The following is a 20,999-nucleotide window of genomic DNA, read 5'->3' as shown; positions in this document are numbered from 1 at the left end:
TATGTTATATTATAATAGTCTTATTTAAATCTAGAATGCGCATTTGAAAGAAATTAAAGAAATTGGTGATTTTAGAATTCATCTCGTTTGGATAAAAAATCAATTATTTGATTGAAAAATTAATTATTTTATTGAAAATGTCTATTTTGTAAAAAAGTCCTCTTTTCTATCAAAAATTCAAATACTTTGTTAAAAATTTTATTTCTGAAATTTGAAGGTTCATCTCTTTCGTTGAAAATATATTTTTGAAGCTGACAATTCATCTATACCATTTTTGGTTAAAAAATCATGTATTTTGTTAACAATTCGTCTTTCTTTGTAGAAATTAAATTGCTTTATGGAAAATTTATACTTTTTAATTAAAAATTACATTTTTTGGTATCAACTGTAAATATTTTTTGGTTGCAAAGTCGTTTTGTTGTAAATGCAACTATATTGTTAAAAATTAAAGTCATAATTTTTGGGTGGAAAATTCGATTATTCACTTAAAGTTGAACTACTTTGTTAAAAAAATACGTTTTTTTTTAACAAGGTTTTATAATTATGGTTGAAAATTTAACTATTTGGTTAAAAGTTTAACTCTTTGATTGAAAACTCATCTTTTTCGTTTAAGAAATTCAACTTTTCGTAGATAATAATTCGTCTTATTGACTCTAAAATTAAATAATTTCGTTGAAAATTCATGTATTTTGTTTAAAATTTGTCTTTTTTCGTAGATCACTAATTTTCTTGGTCGAAAATTCATGTTATTGGTTGAGAATTTAACAACTTTGTTGAAAATAAATTTTTTCCGTTCAAAATTATTTATCTTTATCTGAAAATGTAACTATTATAGGACTGATTAAAAATTAATCGTATAAATTGGTTAAGTTTGAAAATCATTTTTTTATAGAACATTAATCTTCTTGGTCAGAAATTCACCTTTTGCCTTAAAAATTTAATAATTTTATTGAAAATTCGTTTTTTTCCTTGTTCAATTCAATTTTTTATCACAGCTTTTATCTGGAAATTGAAATTTTTTAATTAAAAAAAGAAAATTTCATTAATTATCAGCAATCTTTGACCGTTCATTTAAAACAATCCATTACAAACAACTGTTAAAAACTATACAAATTTGAATAGAATGGTTCGAAATAGAAAGCCTTGAATTGTTAAATTTGTAAGGAGCTAAATTTTAAGTTTAAACGCTACAATTTTCATTTTAAAAAAGATTCAGAATTAATTTAAAACTTGAAATTATTTCAAATAATTTGAAACACGATTTACACTTTTGCAGATTTAAAAAAAAAGTTTTTTGAGAATTGCACAGTATTTTAAAAGAATAACAAAAATTGTTGTTCTTGCTAAGAACATTGAAAATGATTTTTTTATTTTGACAAAAGAATTTTAAGTGAGTATTTGAAAACATTTTAAAAATTAAAAAAAAAAAGAATCCGGAAGATTTTAAGGAAATTTTTTTATTTTGCAGTTTTTTTAATTTTAGGAAAAAATCTAATTAACAAAATATATCAATTTTCAACCCAAAAGTTTACTTTTTTTTAGTTCAATTTCCAGATAAAAACGATTAATTTTTAATCAATCCTAGAATAGTTACATTTTCAGATAAAAAAAAATAATTTTTAATCGAAAAAATAAATTTTCAATAAAGTTGTTAAATTCTCAACCAATAACACGAATTTTCGGCCAAGAAAATTAATGATCTACAAAAAAACACAAATTTCAAACAAAATACATGAATTTTCAACAAAATTATTTAATTTTAAAGTCAATAAGACGAATAATCGACTTTTAAACCCAAGAAGATGTAAAGTTCATATTTTAACCAAAAATTGAATTTTTGACAAAAAATAATACATTTTCAACCAAAAAGATTAAATTTTTACTAAAAAAGGTCAATTTAATTTTAATAAATTTTTTAATTTTAAAGTCAAAAAGAGTGTTATCTACAAAAAAAGCTGAATTTTTAACCTAATTTAAAGGCAAATAGTTGAATTTTCAACTATAATTATGAATCCTTAATAAGAATTAATTTTTTTACTAAGTAGTTCAACTTTAAGTGAATAATCGAATTTGCACCCAAAAATTATGACTTTCATTTTTAACAATATAGATGCATTTACAACAAAACGACTTTGCAAACAAAAAATATTTACAGTTGATAATTCAACCGAAAAATGTAATTTTTAATCAAAAAGTATAAATTTTCCATAAAGCAATTTAATTTCTCAAATAAAAGAAATAAAAATTTTGACAAAGTAGTTGAATTTTTTATAGAAAAGAGAACTTTTTTACAAAATAGTTACATTTTCAATAAAATAATTGAGTTTTTATCCAAACGAGATGAATTCCAAAACCACCAATTTCTTTAATTTCTTTCAAATGAGGATCAAGGTTTGAATAAGACTATTATAATATAACATAATTATAATATTATCATTAATATTATATATATATATATATATAATAGTATTAATATTTATATAATTTATATTTTATACTCGAAGTAACGTAACCTCAAAATACATGCATTAAAGAGGCGCGGAAAGGATTCAAATCATGAGAATCGCCAGCCCAGCATCGAAATCTGGAAATATTAAAATCCCAATCTCTTCATTTTATTTCAAAACAGATAGAGATATAAATAGAACCAACGAAGTGTTCCGACCGGCAATCGTGCACCTTCGAGTTTTCAAATTCAGAAGAGGAGAAATGGGTTGCGCGCGCAACCCAGGCATTTATATCGTCTCCTACCATATTCACACGGACATAGACGTGTCATAGGATTGGACCACGTCTCGTTTCAGATCTGGGATCACTGGTAGGTCTTATACTCAGGGATGCTTGTCGCTTTATTCTGGTATCAAATAGCGAGCGAGGACCAGAGATAACAGCCACACGCGTTTAAACTCGCAGAAGCATTCATACATCGGCAGTCTGAGGCTGCACACATTTCATTATCCTACGCTATCGTTCTGTAGAGAGATCACTTCTTTTTACAGCTCGCAATCGTTCACTTTCGTATTCATTCTTTTACCATATGCTAGATCCGTCAACCTCTGGACGAGGTATATGTAACAAGATACTCAAAACAATTTCGAGACTACAGAGAGAGATTATAGACAGCATGAATTTAATTCTCTTAATTTATCGCTCCTTATGTCATGCAACGATATTCGAGCTAAGATCGCATGCTTTATTTATTCACAGATATATGCTCGCCTTTCAGCTCTCATTTCGAAAGGACAGTTTTTTTACCTATTATTCGTTAGATTTAAAATAAAGTTTTAAAAATGCAAAAAATTAATGTAATAAAATATTTGAAAATTTTTTCAATCATAAACTAAGGCTACTTTATAATATAGGATACAGAAAATCGAGGATGATTTAATTCAACGTTAAAATTTTTTCTATAAAGCTGAATCTTCTATAACTAATAACATCAAATTTCTACTGTGCAATTTTTTCGCAAAGAACTTCAAGATTATTTTCAACGACGAATTACATTTTCGCGATGTTAAAAAATTATATCCACACGTGTGGCTTATTATGTAGAAAGTTCTAGAATATTTTCACAAAGCGGAGATATAATAATAGGTAAGGATGGTAAATGATATGCAGCATGTACAGTTTAGGGAGAAAGAGAGATGAAGAGCTATGTATTTAAAAAATGTTTTTAATCAAAAATAATTGTGTAATATTGCAGCGATTGAGCGACCTGAAAAATACCAACAGATTCTGAAGAGGTCCGAGTACATACAGTTATCACTGTAACAGATTTGAGAATTTTATATTGATATAGCTAGGATGTCAAATTAACCATTTGAGATGAAGAAAATACAATTTGAAAACGCTTGCTAGAATTTATAAAATAAAATCAGATCTATAAATATTAGAGTTTGACTAAAAAACGTTGAAATCTCTTTCACATAATAGAGTAATATGCTAAAAAAGATTCAATTTACTTACTTCAAACATTATAATAAAGAAACATAAATAACAAAAAGAATTCAGAAGTATTAAAATGTAATGCAAGGCAACTGTGAATCAAACATTGGAAAAAAATGATACAGTGGTCACGTGAACATCTACTTTCTGAAACTTTCAAATCCAAATTTAGTCAAATAGAAATTACAAAATATAAAAATTTATATAGCTTACAGAAATCCAGGATTATATATTGCTTTCTAGCTAGCTAATTTAATTCAGAGACCATAGAAATCTACCTCACCGATATATTCTAAAGATGTAGTGGCTTATGCTATGTTTCCAGAATATTCTCAATGACGTCATCGAATTCCTACTACGCAAATTTCTTCGAAAACAACTTCAAGATTATTTTTAATGTTGCATTACTTTTTTGCGTTTTATAATATTATATACCACACGTATCGATTATAACTTAGAACCTTCTAGAACAATTAGACAAAGAGGGAGATATAAGGGTTTGCGATTGAGCGACTCGAAACCAGTTACAAATCTCACAACATGCCTCGTCAAAATGAACTACATCATATAAACATTTTTGCACAAATCTTGAAGAATGCCAACAGATTCTTAAGAGATCCTTTTAAAAATAGTGGGTTACTGTACAGTACTGTACAGATTTAGACTTATACCAGGTAGCCTCGTAGTATTGAATGAAATACTTAAGAGAAGAAGAACTTATAATTTGAAAGCTCTTGTTAGAATTTACGTACTTGCAATAAAGTATGAAGAATGATAAGAATAAATTCAGCCATATTAAAATTTAGTGTAAGGAAACTGTGAATCAAACATAGGAAAAAAATGATACAGTGATGACATGAATATCTACTTTCTGGAACTCTTAAATAAAAAATTTAGTGATATAAAAAAATTTTAAAATACAAAAATAATAATATAGTATATAGAAATAGAGGATAATACATTGCCTTCTAGTTGAATAATTTAGTTCAGAGACCATAAAAACCAAACCATAGAAAACTACCTTACCGATATTCTACAGCTGTAGTGGCTGGTACGTGCTATATTTCCAGAATATTCTTATTGACGTTATAAAATTATACTTCGCAATTTTACTTGTAAACAACTTCAAAGTTATTTTTTAATTGCACATTACACTTTTTAGGTTGCAAAAACGTTATATTTTAAACGTATTTAGATATGTCGATTATAATTTAGAACCTTCTAGAACAATTAGACCAAGAGAGATATACATTAATAGATAAGGGTAGAGAGTTATGCATTAAAAAATGTTTTAAATCGAAAATAATTTTCTAAAAATTTCAAGACTGCAGAAGGGTTTGCGATTGAGCGACTCGAAACCAGTTACAAATCTCACAGCATGCCTCATCAAAATGAATTACATCATATAAACATATTTGCACGAATCTTGAAGAATGCCAACAGATTCTTATGAGATCCGTTTTAAAAAATAGTGGGATACTGTAACAGATTTAGAATTAATATACCAGGTAGCCTCGTAATATTGAATCAACTATTTTAAGATGAACGCACAATTTGAAAGCTCTTGTTAGAATTTACTTACTTGCAATAAAGTAGCATGAATAATAAGAATACATTCAGCAGTATTAAGATTTAGTGTAAGGAAACTGTGAAACTCTTAAGTAAAAATTTAGTGATATAAAAAATACAAAAATTAATACAGTTTATAGAAATCGAGGATGATATATTGCTTTCTAGCTAGCTAATTTAATTCAGAGACCATAGAAATGTACCTTACCCATATATTTTATAGATGTAGTGGTTTATGCTATGTTTCCAGAATATTCTCAATGACGTCATTGAATTCCTACTACGCAAATTTCTTCGAAAACAACGTCAAGGTTATTTTTAAAGTTGCATTACTTTTTTGCGTTTTTCAATATTATATACCACACGTGTCGATTATAACTTAGAACCTTCTAGATAATTGCAACAAAGAGAGGATATAAATAGATAAAGATGGTAAATCATATTCAGCAGGTATAGTTTATGGAGAAAAAGAGATGTAAAACGAGAGATAGAGAGAGATAGAGAGAGAGCTATGTATTAAAAAATGTTTTAATTCGACAGTGGATCACTGTAACAGTTTTAAAATTTTATATTGATATAGTTAGGATGTCAGTTCAGCCATTTGAGATAAAGAAAATACAATTTGAAAATAAAATAAATCAGCTCCATAAATATAAGAGTTGACTAAGAAACGTTAAAATCATCTTTCACATAATTGTGTGATCTGCGAACAACCATTAAATTTACCTACTTCAAACATTAAACATGAAAGTGAAGTATTGAAAACGTATATTAAAATGCACTATTATGTATAGCAACTAAAAATCTTCGTTTTTCTTAGAACCAACAGTTTGTTTTAAATCGTAATTAAGTAAACCCATTTAAATCGGCCAGAATTAAAAGTTAACAGAATAAGGAATTTATATAGTTGATTTAACTATTTCAGATTAGCAAATGCAACTTTCTTTCACTAAAACGAGATCCTGGGTTAAGAAAGATTATCATAGAGTGCGCCACAGTCAGATAAGCTGATTTTGCTTCTAGTTGTAAATAGAGAATGGCGATGAGAAGGAGGAGGAGGAGGATACGATAATATTACAGTTCAGCAGTTACTGAAAATATTATATTTAGATGTAAAAATAAAGGAGCACATTGTCTTCCAAACAACACCAAAAACTAAAGGAACTGTAGGTAGGAATCCCTTGTTTCTAACTACTAGGTATATCTCCACTCTCGATGCTGCATTCTGCGCTGAGCTGGAGAAATCACCATCCTTATATATCAACTACATTGAAGTCTTAAATCAATATTTAATTTAATAATGCTGTTCGTGAAGTATCAATGATATTAAAGTATGCTGTTACATAACAGTTGCAAATAATTATTTTTTTCTTAGAACCAACATTTAATTTTTGTTGAATAAATCCAGTTAAACAGCTAATTATTTCTGATTACCAAAATCATGAACATACTTTTGATTCAACTATGTCAACTTAGTAAATAAAAACTTCGTTTGATTAAGAAGAGGTCTTTGGTGAATGAGGATTATGATGCAGTGCACCACCACCAGGTACGCTGCTTTTCATATAGTTGTAACCACGCTTCATATGTTAAATCTTGATTTCTCCTGAATCAAGATAAGTAAACTATCGAAAATGTATGCGGAAGAATGAGAAAGAATAGAGGAGGAGAAGGAGGAGGAGAAGAAGAAGAATTCAGTAATGATGTAGTTAAGACAAGTAGGTACCTGAAAATATAAGATTTAATGATTATATCATCTGAAATGTATGTTGTGTGACATTTAGACGTGTAGGTAACACCTTGTTTGTGCTTACTTAGTAAACGAAAATTTAGTTTAATTAATGAGAGATCTTTGGTTTACAGAGGTTATCATAGAGAGCACCACAATCAGATTTTCTATTTTTTGTATAGTTGTAACCACGCCTTTTCTCCTGTTGAATTTTGAACTATACTAAATTGGGTTAAATAAGCTCTTAAAATACATGTAGAAAAATCAGAAAATAATATAGGGGGGTCGAGGAGGATATGATAATGATTTAGAGTAGGTAAATAGATTCTGAAAATATTAGATGGAATGATAACTTATACTAAATCTTCGGTTTTATAGGCTCATTTCCTAAACTACGATTAATTCAGATGAAGGAATCAATAAATACACATACATTTTGAAAATTAAATTTATTTAACTTATTTCGTTACAATAAACATATAAAACTTATATATAGAATTTTTTAAAATATTGCTTACTTTATACAGTGTTGATTTCGTTCCATCAATATTAAAAAATGTTAATGACAAGGAATCTTGAATAAATAATCTCAAAATGTTAATTACATTTAACTAGTTTCTAAACTAAAAGAATTATTCAATAATAACAACCTCCCGCATTTCATTAACCATTGAAATAATTGCGTGTACATTATTTACGTTTCCAGCTAGTTGATCTAGTAAAAGAAAGCGCAATCGATCCACACACAGAAAAACGCTGGTGTCAAATTTGTTGCAGCTCAAATTTCATTGGGCTCCTAATGATCATTTGAGAGAGTTTTCAAGTCTCAAATGTATTCCTCCGAACGTAGGTGCCCATGTGGGCATCTAGGGGAAAGTATCATTTGGAGACTGAATTTTGGCTCATGCAGAGTTGTGGAGTTCTGAACCGCGCCGTCAGCCACCTGAATACCTGTCAAAGAAACTATTCGCTTTGCGATATTAGCCTAAACAATTGTAAATAAAGAAACCAACTGAAACAATATTTACTTAATTTCCAAATTTCTTTCATTTAATAGGGCGTACCAATCACTTAGAATAAAATTATAACTTCCTAATGCAACTTCCAAAAGTTAGGTTAGTCATGCCCGTCGACATTTAAACTAAAGCCGGGATGTATAGAAAAAGTCATGACCGTCTACATACACAATAAGGAATTTTCACTCCAATCACTAGCTCACTTCACTTCGTTGAATACTGAGGAAATAACAATTAACCAAATGCATGGGAATCGGTTAATTTTTGCTCTATTTTTCTAATATCTTCGTAGAAAGTAATTTTTCTGTATAAGTACAATTGAAAAATAATTTTTCTTTTTTAGGGACTATTTAATGTAATAATAAAATGATAATAGTTTTCATTCATGCGTGCGTTAGGGCTGAGCGCTGGTTGTTTACCCTTTGAAGCGCGATTCAAAATTACATTGAAAAACAATTCTTGTAATTTAAATAAATAATTATTAAAATATACACACGAATGTATACAAATTATGTAACTTTTGATTTCAGACAAGAAAAAAATGTATAACATATATATTTCATGAATAACAGTTTATTTTCATTGAATTTGAAAGACTAACTATTATTTCTCAAAATATTTGTTAATAGATACATTTTTTTAAATACCATATGATATTTCAGCAGTTTGATATATAGAAGCTAATTGCAGAATATAATAGTGATAATATTTGAATCATTCTAAAACAAAATTTCAGATTGTTCTTTTCGATTGAGACGTGACAAAACGACGCTTGAAATAAAAAAAAAGAAAGCATAACTACAATGCAATCGTGATAATTTATATATTTATAGGTTATATAATTATATGAATTCCCAGAAAAATACATACAAAATATTAAAAACTTATAAATAATTATTTTCAATCACTTTTCCAAGAAATTTATTTTTAAATTGAATGTTTTGTAAAATATAATTTGCCTGAAATCAAAGTTACGCAACTTGTACATATCCTTGTAGATATTTTAATAATTATTTACTTAAGTTACAAGAATTGTTTTTTAATGTAATTTTGAATCGTGCGCCAAGTGTGGCCAATGAGCGGTCAGCCTTAAGGCAAGCGCAGTAGCTCAGGTTGCCAATATTGGCATCATTGGTCCACAGTACAAACCGGAAAAATAAATCAAATCTGCCGGCAGGAAAAAGTTGGGATATGAAAGCCTCAATAAGGTATTTTCACTTCAACCATCAGCTAACTTCACTTTGTTAAAAGCTGAGGGAGGAAAATGGATCAAAACTTTATTTATGTAATATATTTGTAATTAATCATCATTATTATAATTTTATTATTTCATTAAATACTAATTAAAAAATCAAAACTATTTTTTAACTACACTTATACCGAAAAAATTACCTTTTACGAAGATGTTAGCAAAATAGGGCAAAAATGAACTGAATCCCATACATTTGTTCCCTTATTTTCGCCTCAGCACTCTACGAAGTGAAGTTAGCTGTTTATTGAAGTGAAAATACCTAATAGGCTGTTATATTATCAGTTTGAATGTTCCCGCCGCTATATTTGAAACATTGCAATGTTTCACGAAAGTCTCAATGTTTCATGAAACTTTTCATCAGGCTAAAGTTTCATGCAAATTCATATCCCTACTCATCGCGAAGAACAAATTTCTGTTTTCATTATACAATTGTATTTACCTTATCTTTCATGTATGATACTAGCCACTGCAAGATTAGATATCTAAGATACCTTTAAACTTCCGCAGATAATCTAGTGAAAATTTGTTAGAACGACCAGGCATCAATTTCAATGCAGACGGTCACGACTTAGTTTGTACATGCCGGCTTTGGTGGTTTGAATCTCATATAGTAGGTTTTGACTAACCTAACATTTGGATATTACATCACGCCAAGTACTATTTTTATTCCAAGCCTATTTAGTCGCTGGTAAATGAGAGGGAATAAAAAGTTAGGTAATTATTATTATAACTTACCTGCTTATTAACATCTGTTTCACTCAAATAACGACCGACAAAATGATCTTGACAGGTGACTTACAGTTTGTAGACGACACTTCACGTTGCACTGGATGAGAAAAAACAGTGTCTAAATGATGCTTTTCCCCTAGATTCTCCGAATGAACCTGTGTGGTTCATATTTGTTTCAACTCTATTGAACACCGATTTTAGTGTACATTGGAGGATCGGCGATTTTCTGTGCAAACTTGTTGGGATCTTCCTAGTCATCTAACATTTTCGATTTTGCTTTTATTTTATATTCTAAGGAAAGGTCACTTTCAGCATCATCTTCCTCCTCGTCATCATCTTCCTCCCCAACCTAGTCATTATCATGCTCATTAATATCCTCATCAGCAGCATCATTTTCTATTACGTATAAAGAACCGTCATATTGACCAATTCTTCTTTTGGCTCTACTTTTTGCTTCTTCACAAGTGTTTTCCCTTCATCTTTAGACTTATGAGTAATGCATAATAGATTCCTCAGTGGAGAGAACTGTGGTTTCCATGCTTTCTGAATAGCTTGTTTCTGTTCCATTTTGAAAATCTTATGCTTTCGAGGAATTGCTTTCCTCTCCTTATCAGTCCGACTGTCAGATTCTTGCATTGGTCTTAAAATTCGAGTTACCTTTGAAATTTGATAAAAATCTCTTTCATCCTGCTCATGATTCTTGGCTGAGCAAGAGCATTTCTCATGTCTTTTTAAATCATCAAGTCTTGAGTAAGTTCTGGAACAATTTGAACAAGTGCTAGTCATCTTGCCACTGACACAGTAAAATTGGTTGTTCATGGAATCGGAGCATTTATATCCTCCTCCTCATCTTTCACCCCCCCATCCTCCTCCTCATCCTCCTCATACTCCTCCTCATGTCCATCTTTAGTTTTCAGCTTCATCTAACATGTTAGATGACTGGGAAGATCCCAACAAGTTTGTGGATCGATTGCGCTTTCTTTTACTAGATCAACTAGGTTTAAACTAAATAATGTACACGAAATTATTTCAATTGTTAATGAAATGCGAGAGGTTGGTATTATTGAATAATTCTTTTATTTTAGAAACTAGTTAAATGTAATTAAGATTTTGAGATTATTTATTCAAGATTTCTTGTCATTTATATTTTTAACATTGATGGAACGAAACCACCACTGTACAAAGTAAGCAATAAGTTTTAAAATTCTATACATAAGTTTTATACATTTATTGTAACGAAATAAGTTAAATAAATTTAATTTTCAAAATGTATGTGTATTTATTGATTCCTTCACCTGAATTAATCGTAGTTTAGGAAATCAGCCTATAAGACCGAAGATTTAGTATAAGTTATCATTCCATCTTATTTTCAAAACCTATTTACCAATTCTAAATCATTATTATATCCTCCTCAACCCCCCCCCCCCTATATTATTTTCTGATTTTTCTACCTGTATTTTAAGAGCTTATTTACCTTGCTTTAGTATAGTTCAAGATTCAACAGGAGAAAAAGCGTGGTTACAACTATAAAAAAAGCAGCAAATCTGATTGTGGTGTCCTCTATGATAATGTCAGTAAACCAAAGATCTCTCGTTAATTAAACTAAATTTTCGTTTACTAAGTTAACGTAGTTGAGACAAAAGTATGTTCACGATTCTATTAATAAGAAATCCTTATATATTTAACTGGATTCATCAAGCTCATCACAGAGTGCAGTACAAAGAATGGAGATACACTTAGTACGCACAAACAAGGTGTTACCTACAGTTTCTTAAAATTTTTGTTTTTTTTTGTAATTTTAAAGATGTTGCGCTTCTTTTATTTGCACGGCCCAATGTCACACAATATACAATTCAAATGATATAATCATTAAATCTAATATTTTCAGTACCTACTTGTCTTAACTACATCATTACTCAATTCTTCTTCTCCTTCTCCTCCTCCTCCTCCTCCTCCTCCTCCTCTATTCTTTCTCATTCTTCCACATACATTTTCGATAGTTTACTTACCTTGATTTAAGAGAAATCCTGGCCCCTTTAAATGGGGTTACTTAACTACAATTTAAATCAAACTATTGGTTTTAAGAAAAACCAAGATTTTCAGCTGTTATACATAATAGTGCATTTAAATATACGTATTCAATACTTCACTTTCAATGTCGGATTCAAAGTTTCCTTGTATTAAATTTTAATACTGCTGAATTTATTTTCGTTATTTATGATGCTTTATTTTAATGTTTGAAGTAAGTAAATTTAATCTTTGTTAGCAGATTGCTCTATAATGTGAAAGATGATTTCAAAGTTTCTTAGTCAACTCTAATATTTATGGAGCAGATTTATTTTATTTTGAAATTGTATTTTCTTCATCTCAAATGGCTCATTTGACATCATAGCTATATCAATATAAAATTCTAAATATGTTACAGTGATACAGCATGCAGTGATCTCTTATTTTCGATTAAAAACACTCTTTTAATACATAGCTCTCCATCTCTCTTTCTCCCTAAACTCTTCTCCTCTTTGTTAAAATATTCTACAAGGTACTAAATTATAATCGAAACGTCTAGACACGCTTGAAATGTAATGTTTTTCAGCGTGAAAAATGCAATGCGCCATTTAGAATAAGCTTAAGTTGCTTGCAAATAATTCTTTTCAGAAATTTCGTAGTACAGTTTAATGATGAGCCTTAGTGGATGATTGAAAAAATTTTCAAATATTCCATCACATTAATTTTTTGCATTTTAAAAATTTTTTATTTTAAATCTAACGATTAACAGGTAAAAAACTGACCTTTCTAAATCTGTCTACAGAACTATAGCATAGAGTAATGAAATGTGTGCAGCCTCAGGCTGCCTATGCGTGAATGCTTCTGCGAGCTTAAACGTGAGTAGCTGTTATCTCAAGTCCTCACTCGCTCGCTACTTGATACCAGAATAAAGCGACAAGCATCCCTGAGTATATGGCCTACCATAAGAAATGCTTTTTTAATTCCTTTCTTACCTTTGATTAACTTTAAATATATCTTTTTTTTAATTCTAATTTTTTCTCGTAGATTCTAGACTGCAGAAGAATGTTTTTCACAGGCAGGCATTTTTAGTTAAAGAATCATCTATCAGGAATTTTAAAATTAAATTAATAATCAAAACAGGATGCCATGCATAACCCTCATATCAAATTTCATCTATCCACCTGCATCTTTTGCGCATTAAACAAATAAAGGCAGGTATTTTTAGCTAAAGTATCATCTATCAGGAAGCAATAAATCAAATAAATAGTCAAAACAGGATGCCATACGCAGCTCTCCATATAAAATTTCACATATTCGCCTGCATCTTTTGCGCATTTAACGAACGTCTTATCTGCCAGGAAGCAATAAATCATCCTTGTTTTTCTCACAAAAACCTTGAACCTGTTTACATGCATTCGGCTACAGACTATTGCGCAATCGTGACGTCATCAGGACCCTTCCAGAATGATCTTAAAGCTTAGCACGGACACGAACCCTTTTTCCACAGAAAATTTAGCGCGGACACGAACCACTACAGGTCGAAGCTTCTCGATGTCGGTAAGGTAGGAATTTGCAGTTAGAACCCGCCTTATAAATCTACTAGAGCGCCCCACCGTGGGGACTGGTTGAACCTGATTATATATTTTTTTGAGCGTGCAACTCACGAAACAATAATGTTATAGCATTTCATTAATGGAACAGTAATAACAAAATCACAAGTTTATTTTACTGAAGTCACTTACACAAGAGCTCCGATATAACAGCAGTCTCGGGGGTTATCTCGTACTGACCGTGTTTGTATAAATCGGTGCCCTCAAAACGAAAAGTCAGGGCTGCCAAATTATATTTGAATGCCAAATATAATCCTCAGTACTCACGCACTGCGTTCCTCCCAAGGCGACCGACAGTCGCAACCGCTCACCCCCTGCTGTCCTGAGTAACTGCGTGGGCCACCAGTTCTAAGAATTGGTAAATCGGCAAAGTGCATGTGCACGTTCTGTTTATGGAGGTGACGTACATAGCCTATCCACAAGCTTCAAAAACCAAAGCCATGTAATTGTTTTAATAAACATAAAAATGTGACACAATCGCAATACTAAATTAAACTGTTTGTTATTTCATGTTTCCTATTTTTATAACCTTCTTTTAAGTGTGTATACATACATCCCTAAATACTTAACTATAATTATTCTAACCAATTAGTAGTTGTCCACTACCCGAATACCGAATTAGTAAATATTTAGACTAGTCAAAGTAGGTTAAACTAAGTATTCTAAGTAAACATAGTATTATATTTAACTAAATGCAAACTAAGTATATAGTTAAACTAAGTAGTTTTCTACTCATCGTTAGGGACCGTCATCTCTCCAACTTAATGAGTGTAATTTTACTAATTCAGATTTATAGACCGTGATAAGAATATATTCGTTAAAGTCGAACTTTGAAAAAAGAGGATGCATAATACTAAATGACAGTTTTCAATCGTTTGAACTTTAATTTTAAAAGGTCCATGAAAAATACGGGGAAAGTACAAAGACCGAAAGCGATTTTTTTCTGTGAAATCAGTAAAAATGTAGTGGAAAGTTGAGCAAGGAAAATCATTCTGCTGCAATAAACTATAAGCGTATAGAACGTTGAATGTATTTGTACATTGATAAGCTGCACATAATGGAGAGAAAGGCAAAAGAAAATCGTTAGATTACTTACCAATCATGAGCAGCGCAACAGCGAAGTGATCCCGACCTGTGGCCCTGAGTGCCCCGAGCAGCACCCCAGCCCCTGCGCATACAAGTCCCACGATCCCGACACCGAGGATGGACCAGCGGACTGGAGGCGAACCCAATCCACAGCATTGCTTTGGCACTGCGTCCCTGCAACAAGAAACTCAACCGTAGAGTGACCTACTGACACGTACTCGATCCCACCGTAAACCGGAAAGGTATGCCCCGCAGGTGGAGATCTTGCAGATCTTAAGCAGTAAAAAAAATTTCCGTAAATGCATATGGTGGAATGATGAAGTTTATATATGGTTATTAGCGAGAAGTATAATCTTATAAATAGTCTTATATACTACGACGCTATGTCACTATTACATTTGAGAAAATTATCTCAGTTTAAAGATTTTCCTCATAATTTTCCAAAAAATTACATTTTAAATATGGATTGATTTTTTTTGCAAAATCGGTTTATCCTTAAATGTCACCGACTCCCAGGTTATAGCAGATAAATTTCGAAATGTCGTTCAAATTTATGTTAGTGTAAAGGCATCAGAACAAATAAATTATTGATTTTCCTAAGATGCTCTTTTTAAAGATCACGCAAGAGACAAACTACGTACAATATAATAAGAAAAAGTATATAGTATACAAGCAGAGCAGTATCATCTAGTAAATTCGATATGAATACATATACACCACATTCTGTCTACAATGGCTTATTCGAGCTTACTTGTATGAACGATACTGTACACGCTTCTCACAAGGAACCTTATAATCAGCCTTCCAGATTGGTCGTTTCCGACGCGATGCACATGGATGGCCTCCCCGCCGAGCAAATACCAAGGAAAAGTGAAATTATATTATATACGTGACCGCATTCAAAGAAATGAAATTCCTGTTGGCTACCACCACAGGAGCCCGGGTTTTATAGTTTTAAACGAGTTTCAAAGCAGTAAAAGCTGGTTTAAGTCGTTTTAAGCGTATTTAACAGGGGGGAAAAGTATAATTGAATTTATGAAGGGAAAGTTTCTGTCTCACGGTTTTATCAATCAATTGAGTTGTGAACAATTTAAAAGAGGCGTCCAAGAATATAATGCGCTTATAATTTACATTTTTACAACTTCTGAAATCTATTCTGCTGTAATGAGGAAAAAGTCACGCAAGTGACATGGATATAAATTTCGAAGTTTTTTAGGAACAGTTCTAATTTCCTAAGAACAGTTTCTGAAAATTTCAGACCTAAATATAAAAACGAACAATTTCATTTGTGTAATTTAATTTATATTAATTTATAAATTCGTCACTCGGAGGATTGGAACCCTCGAAAAACTGTTAATTTATCAGTTTCTAAACATAAATCAAGAATATGTAAATGCGAGCATCCATCGAGGTTCAGCAATATAGGATGTATAAAACTTCTAGCCACTTATCAAACCAACTCGAGTCACCCATAGGCGCGCACACACGCATTGCGCCTGTGCGCGGGTCACGTTCAGACGAACCTAGCTACACTGTTAGCAAAATCTGTACGAGGTTTAATATACATGCTTGTGAAGCAAATATGCACTACTGCTACTGAAATATAACATACATTGGTGAAATGAATTTAATATAAATATGTATTAAATTTAATATACAGGTCAGTATAGCAATGTGCGTGAAAACTCAATGTGCTTTAATTTCTTTAAATCTTTTCAAATATTCTCAATTAAATTAATAATATAAAATTCGTGGACTAAATTCTTATTTATTATGAAATTGCAATGTGCGGGTACAATTTTTTTTCCTAATTTAGCTCTAAATAGTCCAAATTTAAGGCGAAGACAGTTAATTGTAGGTTAGGCCTGTTATTTATTTGCTTAATTGAACTTTTCCACTTGAAATTTAATTTTATTTCTGGTTAACAGGAAGAACGTATCATGTTTTATTACACCAAACTCTCGCTTTCAGTCAAGTATCGGGGTTGCCTTCAAATAGCCTTGTCTTGGTCAGCTCCCCTGAGAAACTGATGGAGCCAGGAATTCTATAGGAAAGCTGAGAACGGGGTGACTCGACGCCAGAGTTTGGTGTATTTACAATCGAAAATTATTGCTAAACTTATTTTGAATTTGTGAAAAATGGAATTATCTAATTTTTCCTGTAAGTGATTAACATGAATATATATGAAGTTTAATATAGTCGCCCATAATGGCGATTTCATATACTTGATATATTAATTTTAATACACATGGGTATATTAAATTTAATATTATTTTGAACAGTATACCAGTTACCAGATTTCTTGGGCAAGCTGGTAAGTGCTCTCAGAATCTTTTCTCAATAAATCGAAACATTTTTGTAATTAATCACGTAAAAAAAATGATGAACCGTTTTTTAGAACTTTCTCATAAAAAGCTCCGGAACCTGATTGTCCGTTATCATATTACGCTTTCTTGCAATATAGAGGTTTTGCGATATCATTATGCGATAATTTTTTCCGTGTAATCATTACTATCGTTTCCTGCATGGAAAAAGTACACTGTAAGATGTACAATTTCGAACAGTAAAGCTGAGGTTTAATGCGTATTTACTGTGAAATGAGTAGTTTTCACAGTACTAAATGCAGTGTGAACCAGTAGTCTGAAAGTATACTAGTCGAAATACCATTTGTAACAATACATAAAACAGCGATTACAGTTTGATATTGTAGAGTGGAATATCATTGGTACACACTGTTTAAATTAATGCTCCACATTGTAATGCTTCACTTACAAGCTGGTAGACGTTACATTTTCCCATTGTGAATGAAAAATGGTGAATTATACAGTTTACAACTTGTAAGCTATCCCTCTTCATACTGCGATGGGTAGTGGGATACAAAGTAGATCGTGCCGTTTGAAATAGTAATCCGGTATACCAATATAGGGCCTCACCCCGCAGCAATTTTGCAGTATGAAACTGTAAAATCTCCTTTTTCGTACTGTTGCAAGTGTTAACTGAAAGTGTTAGAGGTACAGTGTGTACCCTGGAAATAAATGTTACTGGGCGAGATTGTAATATCTCCACTTTCAAACAGTGTTATTCGCTGAGCGAGATTTGTTTTATTTTTTTCAATATTAACCCTCTTACCGTACACTTCATTCCAGCACCCATGTACCGTACATCGGTGCAAATTGGGATTTCGCGGTTTCAGCAGCTGATTTAAAAATGAAGAAATGTTCAAAACATATCAAAAGACGTATTTTTTTGGTGTGAAATTTTCCGTACAATACAATTCTGCAATTGAAATTAACAAAAAAGTACATTTTCTTATAAAAAATTGTTTTAAACAAAGTATGTTTTTGAAAAAATGATTTTTTCTTTTGAAAAATCTTTTTTTTTTTGCATTTTAATGAAATTCAAAAAAACTAACGCGATTTATTAGCTAAAACATTTTTTATAAAGAAAAAAAAATATATAAAAGTAATATAATTATACTAAGTATTTTTCCCATGCCCCCGAAGTTACTATATTTCTAAAAAGGGAATTTCGTGCTTTCAGAGTGGACAAGTAAGAGTAAATATATTAAATAACAAGAAAATACCATAAACCATTTATTCATCATAAAAATTATGTCAATGCTTAAAAGATACAAGGAAATGCTAAGTTCTCGGCAAAACGCTCGCATTCAATACATACAGGTGCACGATCGTCGTCACACATTCTGCGCATGCAGTTCGGGCACCTCATGCGTCTTCAACTAGAAACAGCGATTTCACACATGTGACATGTTGACCGTGTATTCTCTCTTATAACACTCAACGCGGCTGGTACGAACTCATCCATCTCTAAAACTTTGTTTATAATTCCTTTGATCGAAGCGCGTAATATAGGTAATCCTAATCGTCGCCGAAGATGCGGTTTCACCAAGCCAAACATTTTATCTACAAGCAAATCAGAATAAAAATTGAATAAATATATACTTTGAGGGAGTTTCATAGAAACTTTGTGATTATAGGTTTCATATATTTTGAAAAAATATTGTTCTTACCACTAAGAATATTGCAATTTTTCCAACTTTTTTGTTACAACTTCCAGTTTTTACAATGTGATGGGAAACTTTTTAATAACTACTTACAAAATAGACAAATTGTCTTTATTCTAGGCTCACTTTATAAATCATATGGAAAGCAATCAATTCCAAGAGGAGAACATTTTTCAGCTCTGGTATAATTGTAATTAAGAGAACTTAATCGGTCATGAAAAAATAGGTGTACGAAAACTTTTGACCGGCAGTGTATGTTTTAAATACACGGTATTCCGTTGAATTTTATATAAAACCGCTAAAAATATATGGTGTATAAAAAATCATTAAATTAGCTATTCATTTACCAACTTACCTTGATTAACAGATACTCCAAATAAACTTCTATCGTCACTGTTCTCGAAAAAATGCTCCTCTTCCAAATCCGACAGAGACGCTGTCACATCCTTCGCACTTCGGAGATTATAAACCCGGGCACTCATTCTGAGATATAAATTATTAAATAATTGTTGTGAATGGATTATTATTAAAAATGAATTACGAAAATGTATACAAATTTTAGCGAAATGAAATTTATTTATCGTGGCTATCGAATGTGAAAAAATGTTTTCTTTGCAATTTATTTCAATAAATATATTAAAATCTATAATTATTGTATGAAAGATTTAATTTACTTACTTTCAATACAAATCCAAGTGCCCAACAGCAAAATTCGCTACTTTCATATTTCGGAGTCGGCAACGATGTTGTACGCACACAAGGAACACTTGTGCAAATATGCACTCACTCGAAGTTTAGTACCTGTTACTTCGGCAGCCAAGCCAAAAATGAAGGCGGACTCAACGACAATAGATGCTAGAGAGGTACCGCATATTTGTCGTAGTAGGGGTATACCTCGAAAAAATTAAAGGGGAAAATGCCAGCAGCTTAAAAATTTTTCTGGTGCAGATTCACACAGATTCAGAACACGACACTGTAAATTGCGTATCTGTCATTTGCAGATTCCGAAAAATAAAACTGAATCGGTTTGCGACTATGTTAATCGGTCATTTTCTCAAGCAGCTTTGAATCTGCCATGTACTGCAATTACGATTTCAAGCAAGGTCACATTGAATCGGTTTCCTTCTTTTTGAATGAGACCGACTTTTTTTAGGTTAAGCTGCCATATTTTACACGATTTTTTAAATTTATAAATTATAGAAAGATTACAAGAAATCATGCGCAAGTAAATAACATTTATTTTGCTATTTACGTTCGAGATGTTGTAAAGGCCTTTGCGGCATATAAGTTGGTCAAAAAAATTAAAACGACTAAAAGTCTTTAAAAACCAATCGGCGGCAATCTGGAATTCCACTGACAGATACGCAATTCAATAGCCCTCGAAACTCATTCAAAAGAATTGAATGGATATTTGTTTCCTGAGCATAAAATCTAAAGCAGATTAATACTCCCAAAAATAATATTAATTTAAAAAGTCCAATAATATGCTAAAATTCCAAAATGAATATTTGCAATCTCTTTAAAATCGAATCAATTAAAGAAAAACTAATTGAAAGGAAAATTAGTCACTCACTATCACTAACTATTTAATAGTGAGTACTTATTAGTCAAACTTCAGTTCGATTTCAATTTTAGTGTATGTCATTACACTAATAATAAAATATGTTCAATATTTTATCCAACTTTTTGTCTAATTCTAATTGATTTATTTTGCATTGTATGAAAAGTATGTTAGAGTAAATAAGAAGGGGAATGGATATTTTAAAATTTATTTATGAGAAATTAAAAAAGAACTAGGTTTACAAAGAAAAATTTCTATGGATTTCTATCACTTACATACGAAAATATTTTTGAACGAAAAGAAATATTCTTTGAATCTCATTTTAAAGTATTTTATTTTTTAACAGATGTAGCTAATAAAAACTAAGAAATTTTAATACCAGGTGTATACATATGAAACCGGTATTTTTTCAAGAAAAAAACACATTTATTTCAAGAGAATGATAACAAATATTTTATTCAAAGTATGCGC

General features: G+C 30.9%; 1 protein-coding gene across 3 annotated transcripts in view; it reads right to left on the bottom strand.

The window, feature by feature from the left end:
- LOC117170726 overlaps positions 1-20,999 on the bottom strand; it is a 271,841-nt gene that overhangs the window by 116,013 nt on the left and 134,829 nt on the right. For all 3 annotated transcript variants that reach the window (XM_033357748.1, XM_033357749.1, XM_033357750.1), the window contains exon 3: positions 14,954-15,117. In XM_033357748.1, coding sequence (XP_033213639.1) covers positions 14,954-15,117 — 164 coding nt within the window. The remainder of the gene's footprint in view (positions 1-14,953; positions 15,118-20,999) is intronic.

This window comes from Belonocnema kinseyi, chromosome 4, assembly GCF_010883055.1.
Source record: "Belonocnema kinseyi isolate 2016_QV_RU_SX_M_011 chromosome 4, B_treatae_v1, whole genome shotgun sequence".
NCBI classification, from domain to species: Eukaryota; Metazoa; Arthropoda; class Insecta; order Hymenoptera; family Cynipidae; genus Belonocnema; species Belonocnema kinseyi.
This window is presented reverse-complemented; position numbering and strand designations above follow the sequence as displayed.